Source organism: Triturus cristatus, chromosome 3_1 (assembly GCF_964204655.1).
Source record: "Triturus cristatus chromosome 3_1, aTriCri1.1, whole genome shotgun sequence".
NCBI lineage: Eukaryota > Metazoa > Chordata > Amphibia > Caudata > Salamandridae > Triturus > Triturus cristatus.
Window position 1 is genome coordinate 337,172,744 of NC_140583.1, and position 14,686 is coordinate 337,187,429.

General features: G+C 47.0%; 1 protein-coding gene across 1 annotated transcript in view; it reads left to right on the forward strand.

Annotated features, from left to right (window-relative positions):
- The window catches only part of CHRNA7 (cholinergic receptor nicotinic alpha 7 subunit), a 402,919-nt gene that overhangs the window by 367,273 nt on the left and 20,960 nt on the right, over positions 1-14,686 (forward strand). Inside the window, exon 9 of the mRNA XM_085644057.1 lies at positions 3,186-3,295. Coding sequence (XP_085500183.1) covers positions 3,186-3,295 — 110 coding nt within the window. The remainder of the gene's footprint in view (positions 1-3,185; positions 3,296-14,686) is intronic.

Sequence of the window (14,686 nt, forward strand, 5' to 3'; positions counted from 1 at the left end):
TATGAAGAAAAGGGAAGGTTTAGGAACTGGCAAGGGGGTGCACTTGCCCAGTCAGCATGACAGTACCAGACTGCACGCAGGCTATACAATGGCAGGTCTTAGACACACTTTTACAGTCTGCTTCTGTGGGTGGCACAACCAGTGCTGCAAGCCCCACAGCAGTGTTTGGATTACCAGCCCTGGGCACTCCTGGTGCACTGTACTAGGGTCTGACAGGTAAACCAAACCAACCAATCATGGAATTACTAATTCATACATCAATTTACAATAGGGAGCACTTGCACTGTTGCACTGGACAGCAGTGGCACAGTGCCCAAAGCATCTAACACCAGCAAAAACACATGAGGCAATAGCAAAAATTGAAGGGAGACACACACCAAGGTGCCAGGTCTAACAGCTTGGCAGTTCGGTCTTGACTTTTCCCATGAGGCACAGGTTCAAGACTGATTTGCATATGGCTAGGTCTAAACTGGGGTGGCGAAGTGAGGTACAGAACGATGATGGATTCAACCCAGATCTGTGACTGGGGGTGAGTGTCTCAAAAGTTTCAGCATTCTGTCCATCACTTCTTGTGTTTGTTTTGCTCCCTCTAAGTTGGCAGGGTATGACCAGACGTGGGTCCCTTGCTCACTTTGCCACTGGATTCAAGCTAGCCTGGCTGATGATGGGTCTTACCCCGAAACCGGTCCCAGGATGCATGATTCCGGTCCAGGGAAGACATGGCTTGGCAGTTCGGTCTGGACTGTTCCCATGAGGCACAGGGCCAAGACTGAATTGCATATGGCTAGGTCTGAACTGGGGTGGTGAAGTGACCTAACGAACAATGATGGATTCAGCCCAGATCTGTGACTGGGCATGAGTGTCTGAGAAGTTTCAGCACTCTGTCCATCATCTCCTTGTGTTTCCTTTGGCAGCCCACTAGTAGCATTTAATGTACAGGCCCTGGGCACATGTATTACTATTTACTAGAAAGTTATAAGTAAATTAATGTACAAACCAGCTGTTGCACAACTTTACCATGTTTAAGAAGGGACAGCACAAACACGTTACCACTGGTTGGCAGGATAAAGTGTACATAATCTAGAAAGCCCACATATGCGGGTTCACTAAGGAAAGACGAACATCTGGGGTGATCCTGCAGAGATGGCCTGGTCCAACTCTTATGCATATCACCATGCCCTTGTCTCTCTCCTTCACCCACATATTTGATGAGGAACACAGTAACACAGTAACACATGGGGTGTCGGTACTATTTGTGCAGCCTATGCAATGCAGCAGGGTCCAGTGGAGGAAGGCGGCCCAGTCTGCCCTGCACCAGCTGATGTTATTTATCTTAGAGGCTGTCTGTTCTGATTCTTTTTTGTACACTGTGTAAGCTAGGGGATTGGCTGTATTTTAGTTTTCAGGTGCATGGATACAGAGGGAGTAGAATATAGGGGAACAATATAGAAGAGAGGGGGGAGGGGTGAAAGAAAAGGAGAGTGAAAGAACAGGGAGGAGGGCAAGAAAAGGTGCATGGGAGAAGGAAAAAAGGTAGAGTCAAAAGAGAAAGGAGATAAAGATGAAGAAAGTCGGCAAGGGAAAAGAAAGAGAAAGGAACCTGAAATAAGGAGAGCAGGCAGGAATGAGAGACATAAAATGAAGTAGAGAGAAACTAAGGAAGGGGATAGAGAGGAGAACATTACATGGATGAAGGGGATAAGAGGAGAGCAGGGTGGAGATAGAGAGGCAAGAAGGAAAGGGAAGTTGAATGAGGAACATGAAGACGTGTATATTACATTAATGTAGTGGGTCAGTGGTACTGAGTCCAGGGGTGTGATGGGGGCACTACACCTAATTCATAGAAGAATGTTATTACCGGCTGAGGGTCTAGTTTGATTGCAGGCTGTGGAGGAACATCAAATAATTGTTTGGCATATTCACAATACTTTGTTATTCATGAGGGCAAGTCAGCAGAGCAATATTATCCTACCCCAGCCTCAGCTACGTTGTTAATAAGGCGTCCTGCTGGCTGGGCATCATTGTCGTAACCTGTTATGGTGGCACCAAATCCCTTCACAGAGAAGAACCAGACGCGTCTGTGAATCAGGTTCCTAATTTATCCAGAATTGTTTCCATCACTAGTGTTATTTTTTTAATCTTAGTTGTGCAAATAAGTGCTTCTCTCTCTTTAAAAAGAGTTATTTTCAGTTTGGAAAGTTTCAATTTCAGCAAAAAGGGTGCTCAGTTGTTTCCTCACGCTAGGATCAGGTAAAACGTCTCGCTTTTGCACCGTGAAACTAGGGGGCATATCAACAACAACCGGCGATAATTATCGCTCAGCGCTCTTAGCGTGAGGATAATTATCGCCGGCTAGCGTGAATTTTTATCGCTGAGATAGCGTGCTATTAGCAACGCTTATCTCAATAGCGATAAAAATCTACACGCTAACAGGCTAACGTGAGATTATCGCTGGAAACCCAGCGATAATCACACGTTACCTTGTTGATAGGGACAGGCAAACTTAGCCATGATATCCTCCTTCCATAGGATATCATGGCTAAGTCTGAAAATTAGCAGATGTAAAAAAGCAGCGTTAATCGCGGTTAGCGCTGCTTTTTTGTCTCTAACAGGGTTAGCGACATTCTTGATAATAGGAGAAATGTCGCTTAGCGACATTTCTCCTATTATTTTACTAAGGAACGCCCCCTTTGCATCTCATTAGAGATGCAAGGGGAAGCGTAGAGTAAAAGGGTGCTAACATGCAAATTTGCGTGTTAGCACCCTGTTGTTGATAGGGCGCTAGTTTTATCTCTGCTTTTTTGGCTTTTAAAGCCAAAAAAGCAGAGACAAAGCCCTTGTTGATATGCCCCCTAGGCACTTCTAATGCTTCCGTTTTTCGCCTCATCAAACATGTTTTGGGATTGGTCTCTTTTCAGACCTTCCACCATCATCGGAATTAAACCTTGTGTAAGTAATCGTTAATTGTCAATATTTAACAATATATGAATGTATTCTGAATAGCGGGTAAATGTTTGGAATCTTAACCTTAGTAGAGGAATTTAACAACAAAATGTAATAATTCAACTATAACACTGCTTGCAGTGTCAGCCGAACAGGAGAGCTTGCTTAGGTGTGTTTAAAACCAGCAGCAATCACCGTGACCAAGAGGTAAATGTGCCCTCACCCATTTTTTTTCATTGCAGCCCAATATTTTGCCAGCACAATGATCATCGTTGGCCTTTCTGTGGTTGTCACAGTTATTGTTTTACAATATCATCACCATGATCCAGATGGAGGAAAAATGCCAAACTGGGTATGTTTTGATTATTTTCATTATTTTGTAATGCTGAATAACTGCATGCATGTATGTCTTTGTATACTTGTTATTTCCATTTGCACCGCTGTAAAATGTCAAAAAAACTGTTTATTCACTGACCATCAACCGAAACAGAATAATTTAGGGGGCAAAAAAAACAACCAATTGCAAACCCAATAGGTTTGAATTGTACCTAAAAGTGCCTTGATACTTCCGCAGTCATTCATCCATCGTGCATGCACTTAGTCACCCATGTTTGCATCCATGCACCTATTCTTCCGCCCATTGACTCAGTCTTGCATTAACACACTTATCCAACCACAGTATCCTATACACAAACTCAGCAATCAATGGAGAGGCACTGTCAGTTATCAGTCAGACCTATTAGCGTTGATGCTAGTTTGTGAGAGGTGCAAGAGTGCTTTCAGAACTCTGTGACTGCTAGTCTCTGAGGAGTGTGGGTGCAGCAGTCCATAGTGTGACTACTAGTCTCTTGGACCTATGCCAGTTCTTCCAGTAGTCTGCGACTGTTAGTCTGCAAGGTGAGAGACGGTGCTCCTCGTAGTAGGTTGTGACTAATAGTCTTTGAGGGGTATGAGAGTGCTGTCAGTAGGGTGAGATTGCTAATGTGCTAGTGATGTGACATCAATTGCATGTCCAGAAGTGAATTTTAGGTGGGGGCATACATCGGATCAGTGTGGTCATCTAGAAAGGTCAATCCCAAATAGTGTGTGTGTATGTGTGTATGTGTCTGTGTGTGGGTACATATATATATGTGTGTGTGTTTGTGTGTAAGTGTAAGTACATTTTCCTAAAATGTTTCAATCTGACTTTGTTAAACCCAAACACTATGTGCAAAACGGGCTGTTTTTGTATTAAATTAGCCTTGATTAATACTGAGATCCTCAAACTAAACACAATTATTTGGTTTAAGAATCCTATTTGTAATCCAAATCTATAGGCAGCTGATCTTCCTTGACTAGGCTGTATGGCCATTTAGCCTTCTCATAGATTTTAAATTGACTTTCGATGAGCAGGTCAATGTGGCCTCACACAGATGTTAATACTGTCCTATGCAGTTCAGATGCTTTATGCACTCTCTTTCTCACAGCTGGTCACTGCAGTCGATGCATTTATCTTATAAAGATTAGACAAAAATATTGGCATTTTAATTTTGAGTCACAAGAGTGCCCCCTCTTTAGGTCAAGCCTAAACAGTGGTTGCACTGTAGGCGATCTGTTGTATGCACTTTGTGGGGACTAACTCCTCCTTTGCTTAGGATTGGCTTTGATTGATTTTTGTGTATGTCATTTTAAAATGAAAGTGTGCTAATTGGCTGAGGCTTGGCTTGGTCCCACCTCTGGAGTACTGCAGCGAGAACGAGCAGGGTCGCGCATGCAGTCACTGCCTTTCCATTTCCAGGGCCATGCTGTCTTCGGCATTGCGTGTACTTTACAGTGCCCCTGGGCCACAAGCAGGGACCGGCTAGAGTGCTTCTGTATCAGAACACACTCTATGGTCTCCCCCCGGGGCACAAGCAGGCATCCACTTCAGCGTGCCTTTATTGCTGGTAAACCGGTGTGCTGAGACGTTTCCCAGAGACCGGCGTGTTTCCCAAGGACTTACACTGCACAAATGGTGCGCGCTGAGTCGTCGAAACCACCTGCTGACATCCCCGGCCCATTGGAGAAAAGGTATTTTATGATTTCGTTTTATGTGCTTTCACATTGTGCTGTTCGTTTCAAAAGTTAACTCCCATGGAGTATTGCCTCGGGAGCGAGCAGGGGAGCGCAGCTCCTTTCTGCCTTTATCTTGTTATTTCCACATTGCCGCCGGCCCCGCCCTCCAAACCTTCCTGGGCTCGTTAAACTTTGCAGTTGCCGTACGAGCACACTCTAGCATTCTCTTGCAAAAAGAAACGTTTAAAAAAAAAAACTTTTCTGTGGTTAAAAACGTCAACAACTTTTCATAACTTCGCAGTCAAATTTTTACCTTTGCCCACTGTTGGAATGGAGGCGGAATTCCTCTGTGTAGTGGCTTCATGGATGATTCAAAAACATTACAATGCTATGGGATGGTCGTGCGTGCCAGTTGTAGTTTTGGGGAAATAGTTGGGAGAGGCAGTGAAAGTGGTAACAAGTCTAGATGGTAACAGGGACTGTGATTGCTGGGAAAGGGGTTTCAATGCCCCACAAGTATCTAGGAGCGGTGAACACATTTGGTGAACAGAAGAGACTGAGGCCATTGCACAGAGAGAGCTTACTGCTAGAGATGCTGTAGTTCGTGCATTGAGGCTAGCCGTTCATTACCTCTACGTCCCTCGTCCTCGACCCAGTCATCACTAATGAGGTATTCCACAAGACAGGAAACAAAACAGGAAACGCTTTTTAGGCTCCACCCACCCTCCCGTCAGGGGCTATAAGAACCCAGCCAACCAAAAGCACATCCTGTTTTGTTTCCTGTCAGTGGACCTGACGGGGACGCTGGGGTAGGTGCCGGGCACTTACCTGCTTCTAGTTGCTGTTGTCCTGTGGTGTCCTCCTCTGCTGGGCTTTGGGGGCGCTGCTGGACCTCCGTGGGACTTCATTTGAGTCGGGCTGCTGGGCTTCCTGGACTCTTCAGGTGCTTGGTTGCTGGTCCTGCTGGGCTGTGCTGGCTTCCTGTGGTGCCTGCTGCTGCTGCTCCTGTTGGGATTCTTTCCCTCTTTCCTTCGGTATTTGGGTTTGTGCTGTCTGGAAGGAGAGTCCTTGTATATCTGATGCGCTCGTTCTTTACTGCCTGCGTCCTGGTTGGTGTCCGGGCGCTCCCTTTCTGTCTTGCGGATGCACTGGGGTTCTCCGAGTACTCCGCTGTCCTCCTCAGTGTTTTGGCGCCATTTCTGTTGCCGGAGCGCCCGGTTTGGGGTCCGGCCGCTCCGTGTGCTGGGTGTTCGAGGCTCTCGCCTCTGAGGATCCAGGTGGGGCCCTTTTTGCTGTTGAGCGCCCGGTGTGCGGTCCGGGCGCTCAGTCTTTTGCTGTCCCACCTTCTCGTGGAGCGCCCGAGATGGGGTCCGGGCGCTCCGTGATCTGCCTGCATTGGAGCACTCGGGTTGGGGACCGAGTGCTCCTTCTCTCTTCCAACGGTGGTCGCAGCGTCCGGGTGGGCTCCGGACGCGCTGCTGGTCTGATTCTGCCTTCGGCGGCCGCGCGCTGCCTGATTTTCAGTGTCCTGTCCTGGCCACGCCCCCTTTTGCCTCGCCTCCAGTTTCTGCTGAGGGGTGGGGGGGGGCGGGGTTTGTCTTGGTTCTGTTTCGTTTATAAAGGAGGTGGGTTGTCATTACTCTGCTCCTCTGCTGCCGTGGTGGATCTTGCTGGTTTATTTGCTGTTTCTTGCACCCTGCTGATTCTTGATGGGGAAACATCTTAAGAAGCGGAGACATGTGTCTCCTGTGTCCTATTCCTCTTCTCCTTCGGATAGTGAGGATCCTGCGCCTGCGGTGAAGCGTCCCAGGTTGGATGAGGACAGGTTGAAACGTCTGATTTTGGAGACTTTATCTGACATTAAGTCCTCCAAGAAGTCTGCTGGCGGGCGTTCTGGTGGGGGCGCGACCCTTTATTCTGACATTTCATCTTCTGGGTCCTCTGATGACGCTTCCTTGGGTGCGGTGGATCTAAAGGGAAAATATGTCTCCAGAGAACTGTTGCCGGATTTGCTGTCTCATGTACGTGAGAACATGGGGTTTCCGGATGACGCTGTGGCTGGTACTTCCTCGGATGCTGTTCTGCGCAGTTCCGGAAGCCTGTTACGTCTTCGCTTCCTATTCATCCATTTGTGATGGATGTGCTGTTAAATGAGTGGAAGGACCCGGATCATGTTATGTTGCCACGCTACATGTCGAAACTCTACCCTTTGCAGGACATGGAGGAGTCCTTTCCTGAGTCTGTGCGGGTGGACTCCATTGTCGCTAGTTTGGTTGGTCGTCCTTCCATGGCAGATGATAACATTCTTCGCGATGGGGTGGATAGGAAGATTGACACTGCTTTGCGCAAATCATATGCTGGTTCTCACCTTGCCATCCGTGCAGGTATTTACGGGGCTTATGTGGCGCAATCACTCTTGACTGACTTTAAGACTTTGTTCTTGACTATGCAGGAGGGTGGTTGCTGTCCGGATTTACTGGAATCGATGGAACGTCAGGCTGAGTTCCTATCGGATATTGCCTTTGATTCCGTACGTGCTTCTGCTCTGTCTTGTGGTTCCTCTGTCGCGGCTCGTAGGAATCTGTTGTTGAAAGGTTGGAATACTGATGCCGCCCAGAGGTCCATGGCCTTACGTTTGCCTTTTACTGGCCCTCGTCTCTTTGGGGATGCCTTGGAAGACAAACTGCATAAAGTGTTTAAAGAACGTAAACATTCCTTTTCCTTCCGGAGGCAACCTTCCCGTAAAGATTTTTCCTCTTCGCAGGCCAAGTCTTTTCGTCAACCTTCCCGGTTTCAGCAATCCTCCTTTAAAGGTTCTTGTGGTGCTGGTCGGGGTTTCCCTCGGAAGTTCCAGAAGAAGCCTCCTCGTGATGCTGGTCCTGGGCCGCAGCGTTCCTGACTATGCCCCTCCGTTCGTGGATCCCGCTGGAGTGACACCCATGGTTGGTGGGAGATTGAGGTTGTTCCTTCCAGCCTGGCGTCTGTCAACCTCGGATCAGTGGGTGCTGGATGTCCTGGACCGGGGGTATCGGATCGAGTTCCTGTCCCCTCCGCCTCCCTCGGGTGTGGTGCGGACTCCGACTCCCTTGTGCCACTCCCGTCGCCAATCCTTGAGGGACGGTGTTCAGGCCCTGTTTCGCAAGAACGCTATTGTTCCGGTTCCCAGGTTGGAGTGGGGTCTGGGGAACTATTCGATTGTTTTCCTGGTACCGAAGGTCACGGGGGGATTCCGGATTGTCATCAATCTCCGGAGTCTGAACTTGTTTGTGAAGAAAATCCCGTTCAAGATGGAGACCTTGCAGCGAGTGGTCCCACTGATTCAGGCCGGATGGGTGTTTACTACTCTAGATCTCCAGGACGCATACCTTCATGTGCCGGTGGCCCGGGAGGATCAGATGTTCCTGCGTTTCTGCCTGGAGGGTCATCATTGGCAGTTCTGTGTTCTTCCATTTGGTCTCCAGTCCGCTCCCCGGGTGTTCACCAAGGTGGTTGCTCCTTTGGTGGCCCTTCTTCACCTCCGGGGGGTGTCTGTGTTCCCCTACCTGGACGATTGGCTGCTCCAGGCTCCTTCCCCGGAGGTCATGTCTCAGCACCTTTCATTGACCATCCTTACGCTAGAATCTCATGGGTTTCTGGTGAACTTTCCAAAGTGCCAACTCCTTCCTGCGACTCGACGGACTTTCATTGGGGCCGTCTTCGACTCCGTCCTGGGCAAGGTGTTCCTGCCGGATTCTCGGATTCGGCGTCTTCAGTCCCTGTTGCGGATCTTGTTGTCCCAGGCTGCGGCCCCCCTTCTTCAGTGGCTCGAGGTTCAGGGTCATATGGCCGCTACTGTCTTCACGGTACCCTGGGCCAGGGTTCATCTGCGGCCTCTGCTGTGGCATGTTCAGCGTTGGATGCCGTTTCCAGTTCAGGACTATGCTCTGTCTGTGCCTGTGTCCTTGGGGGTGGTGTCGGATCTCCAGTGGTGGCTGGATTCCGCGAATCTCTCGAAGGGGATGTGGATTCACCTGCCGCCCCCTTTGGTGTTGACGACGGATGCCAGTGCGGCCGGTTGGGGGGCCACGTTGGGACAGTGGTCTGTTCAGGCTCCGGATGGAGTCCCGTCGCTCGTCCAATTGGAGGGAACTGTCTGCTGTGGCCAGGGCTCTTCGTTTCTTCCATTCCCGTCTGCTGGGGTGCAATGTCCTGGTGAGGTCGGACAACACCGTGACTGTGGCTTACATCAACCACCAGGGCAGTACTCGCAGCCCTTCCTTGAATTTGGTGGCTTGTGCGATTGCAGGTTGGGCAGAGCGTCATCTTCTGGCTCTCTCGGCTCAGCATATCCGGGGGGTAGACAATGTGGTGGCGGACGCCTTGAGTCGCAGGTTTCCATCTTCCCTCTCCCTGTGTCTCTCCCCCAGGGTGTTCCGGTTGATCTGTCGGAGGTTCGGGACTCCCCTGCTGGACTTGTTTGCCTCCCGGGCGGATGCTCAACTCCCCCTGTTTTGTTCTCGGACCCCGGAGTTGGGTGCTTGGGGGGTGGAGGCGTTGTCTCTTCGGTGGCCTCCTTGGTTGCTGTACGCCTTCCCCCCCTTCCCCCTGATTCCTGCCTTCTTGCTGAAGGTCCAGAGGTTGGGTGCCCAGGTGGTAGCGGTGTGGTAAATAATTTCATTACCGGGACTTAATTTGATACAGAATAATAATAAAATAGCTCAGTAAATAAGAGGCAGAATCCGTGGTATTAGAGGTTCGGAATGGGCTTTATTCCAGTGGTCGATTATAATCGGTTGCTCCAAGTTCCATCACCACGAAGGTTCAGGAAGTGAAGTACATACATTATTGACAATCAATTACTTTTATACAATAGGCATTACAGTGAGGCCAATGCAAGAGGCGTAACAATTGATAGCAAAGATAACATTTCACATGTGTAGCAAAAATAGGCGTAACTGGGAGTGATTTAAAGAACGTCATCAGATGTGATGTCATAAGAGGGCGGTTACATGGAAGAATTTCGCAATATCAGCAGAAATACTTGACAGATATGCGCGCGCAGCAGCATGACGTGTGATTGACGTGTAACTAGGGGGTGAAGGGGACTTGACATTTGGCTCTACATGTGGCGACAGAAGTCTGGAGGGTCAAGTCAACCTAATCCCAAATCATATCTAACATCCTATGTTTAAAGAACTATGTTATCCAAAAGAGAGGTCTCTTCGAGTAGAATCTTATTCTATACTGACTATACTGGCTGTTAGTGCGTGTACAAGCGTCTAAGTGTCTACACTAGATGCGAGGGCGGAATCTTCCATAGTAACAGGGCTATGAATTACTTGCATAAAGACAGAGAAGCCGGGCCTTTGCTCGGTAGCTGGAAGAATGTTTACTTAAACTACTAGACAGGAATGCATCGGGCAGGGAACGGAGCAGATAATTTCGAAGGTGAAATACAGTTTTTGGCAGGCAGCAGGCTGATGTCAGGCTTCGTGAGCCGCGCAGAGAATGAGACAAAGTTCATGGTCACAGATGCAGGCTCAGACTGGAGCTTTCAGAGGCAGAAGGCAAGAAGAGTTTGATGACAGAATCAGGGCCTACTTGCCTGGACTGTAAGATGGCATAAGTGAACCATATAAAGGCGGTGGCCTTTCGTACTTAGGAATGGAATATCCGGCCCATTCATGGCGGATCAACAGAGGACATGTTAACGGTGGACGCACATGTGTTTGCGTCTTCATAACTGGAACTGGAGGGAACATACATGTATTTGTAACATGCACATAGAACCGTTGGGGTCCAAGATAGGGGACATAACTGATCAGAAAAATCCATATTTCCACATTCCCTCCTTGTCCCCTACTTGCCCGTCAAGAGATATCAATCTTCATTAATCCATCGATCTGTTCATATAGCATCATTTGTTCTTCTTTCTTCTTCCGGGATCTTGAATGAAAATCTTGATGTGGAATGCACGATGTGGCACACAGACCACAAATCGCTGGTCCACATTGTAGACATAGACAGCAACTGAATAGTATGAGAAGGCCAATACCTAGGAAAGATAGGACCTTCCATCCAAAGGAAGATAATACATTCCAAAACCAACCGGACCAAGTCCAGGTGCCTGGATTCTGGTGTATCTGGCTTACAATCTTATGAAGGCGAGTTATGGCTTTATATACAGATGGCGAATTTTCTGGTATGAAAATGCAACAGCTTGATCCGATGACCCTACAAGCTCCGCCCCTATCGGCCAGGATGACGTCAAGGACAAGACGATTTTGAAGCACAACAATCCGCATAGCAGACTGCTCTTCTGTTAAATTGCCTAAGGCGGAAATAGTTTCGTTCACTACTGCTTCAAGGGTTCTGGTTAATCTACGTATCAGCTTACTATTAGTAACTGTACCTATATAGGGAAAGAGACCTTTATTGAAATCTGTGTATTTTTCCCATGCTGTTTCAGTGTAATCGACTATCGGGAGATCTCTCCTTACTCTATTATATACTAAATGAGTGTTTCTGTGATAATCAGGAGGAGCTAGAAAAACAGGTGGCAAAAGAAATCCAATGTAGCAGGTACCATCCCAATCTAGAGGCAAACGTACATATGCCGTCTGACCACATATGAAATAGGAATGGCGGGAAGCTCTAAATGTAGACTTGCCTTGATCACTAAATTCTACTACAGTGGTGCATCTACTATGGCCCATATGTATGGAACCATTCTTTCTTATACATAATTCACCCTTTACTGGAAATATTGACATAGCGGGCAAAATTGGAGTAACTTCGGATTCGACATTTAGGATCATAAGATTAAGCGTAAAATTACCTAATCCATACACTTCATTTTCTAGATCAGTTCCTGTTTTCTGGGGAAGTCCCTCCTTGTTAGGGTGGCAGACTTTAAGCAAAACTAAGTTCAAATTTCCCCATACCCAGTTATCTTGATAAACTGCAGAATTCGAATCTAGAGAATTAATTAGACTAAACCATGCTCCACAGGAGCCGTTGTGTGTGAACGGGTATGGAAAGAGAGGTAGAATTCCTTTATAATTCTGATAGGGAGGGAGTCGGCCACATATCCAACAATTTGTAGCATTGCTGACCTGATGGGAATGATGTAACATATTAATAAACGTGTTATTGCGCAGCGCAAATCTATAAGACAACTCAAGCAGAGGTAATTCACTAAAAGAATGTTCAGCAGTAACATTGTAAACATGTCTAGAAATAGGGTAGTATATGTGCAACAATATACTTGCAGTAATTATTAAAAGACTTGAGAAAAACAAAATTAATAACGTCACTATGCAATGACTACGCAGTGATTTACAGTACGCCTGTCGTTTCAACATTTTTCGGGTGTTTTCTCTATTCAGGTCCAAGGGATACATGTCAGAGACAATTCAACCGCTTCACCTTGGAGAGGACTTAAACAATCAAATTGCTCGACTGATTGGGCCTGAGCTTTAATTTATAATGTTCGGAATCACTTTTTTCCACAAAAGGAAGTTTTGAGTCAATGGGTGAAGACACACAAGGTGTGGTATTCACTTCTGATTGTGGTCCATGAAATTTCTTGATATGACTTGAATGAATCCAGCCTTTCCTGCCCTCGATCTTCACGGCTGTTCTTGTGGTGAGCAACACCAGCTGGGGCGTCCTCCACCTAGGTTCCAGCTGAGTCTTTCGATCAAAGTTCCTCACGAGGACCAAGTCTCCCGGAACTACGTCATGGGGTTTCACCTCAGTGTTGTCAGGAAAAGCTGCAGCTACCTGTGAACGACAAGATTGTAGTGCAGACATCAAGGAAGCCAAGTAATCTGTCAGCATATTACAGTCAATATCAGTTATTTTGCGTGGTATGGGCGTCCCCCACATATTTGGTGGTCTGCCGAAGATCACTTCATACGGGGATAGCCCTGTTCGAGAGTGTGCTACCATTCTTGTGTAAAAGAGTGCAACTGGTAATGCTACTACCCAGTCGACACCTTTCTCCCTGCATATTTTGGATAATCTTATTTTCAGAGTCTGATTATGTCTTTCTACGAGACCTGCTGCCTCGGGGTGTCGGACACAGTGGAATTTCCACTGATAGCCTAACAGGAGCGAAACGTGTTTCATTAATTCGGACGAGAACGGCTGGCCGTTATCTGAGTGAACAACACGTGGTAAACCGTATCGTGGGAAGAACTCTCGAACCAACTGTTTGGCAGTAGTCGGGGCAGTGTAATCTGAAACCGGGTATGCCTCCGTCCAACGGGAAAGAGCACATACAACTACGAGAACATATTTGTATCCTCTACATCGTTCCATCTGGATATAATCCATCTGGAGGACTTCAAAAGGATGATCAGGAGGATGAAATCCACCCTGTTCTACGGGAACGCTTTTTCCTGGGTTGAACTGGCAACAGATCATACAGGTACGAACTTTTTGTTTGGCTGCTGCTCGTAAATGTTTATTGAACCAAATGTGTTGAATGCTATCTAGCATAGCTTTTTCTCCTAGATGTGCTGGACTATGTACAGTGTTAATTATAACTTGGACCATTGAATCAGGAAGGAACCACACAGACTTTTCCTTCATCAACCATCCTTGATCCGTTTGGATCCCTCCTAATTCAGTCCATTTCTTTATTTCGTCTGGTGTAGCATGTGTCTGTATGTCGATTACGTCAAGAGCGGGATCTTTAACCGTCATACAATGTGTTGGCGTCAGGACTATTGTCTTTGTCATGTCGGATGTTTGAGTTTGAGCAGTCTGTTTAGCTGTTCTGTCAGCTAGATCATTGCCTTGAGAAATGATATCAGTAACTTTCGTATGAGCTTTACATTTCATGATTGATATTGCAGTGGGTAGATGTATTGCATCTAATAAAGCATGAATGAGGGGTCCGTGCTGAATGTGGGCACCGTGAGAAGTTAAATAACCTCTCTCTCGCCACAGCACGCCGAAGTCATGTACGACTCCGAATGCATAACGTGAATCAGTGTATATGTTGACTTTTTTATTTGTGGCTTGAATACAGGCTTGTGTCAGAGCGATGAGCTCTGCGGCTTGAGCTGACAAGATATTTATGCAATTTGTTTCAATAATTTCAGTATCTGTTGTGACTGCGTAAGCGGCCACTAATTCTCCTGTACTAGTTCTCATACATGAACCATCTACATACAACGTCAGGTCTGGGTCTGACAATGGGACATCGGTTAAGTCTTGTCTGGGTTTCGTCGTAATTGTAATAACCTCAATACAGTCATGAGCTAGTGGGTCTGTTCCATTTACAGGTAAAAGTGTGGCAGGATTCAATGTGTTACAACGTCTGATTTCTATATGTGGCTGAAACAATGTTAGTTCATACCCTGTAAGTCGTGCTATAGTCAAGTGTTGTGTTTGTGTTCTATTTACAAGAACCTCTACTGCATGTGGTACTTGAACTGTCAATGGATGTCCTAACACTATGGCATCGCTTTGTCTGATTGCTAAAGCTGTCGCTGCCACTGATTTCAGACACGCAGGCAAAGCCTGAGCTACGGGATCTAATGTACTAGAAAAATAAGCACAAGGTTTGTGTGCTCCTGCTTGTTCCTGTGTGAGTACTGACAAGGCAGTACCTTCGCGTTCTGTAACAAAAAGTGTAAACTGTTTACTGTAACATGGTGTTGCTAGGACAGGTGCTTGGCATAAAGCTTTCTTTAAGCTTTCAAAGGCTTGTGTATGT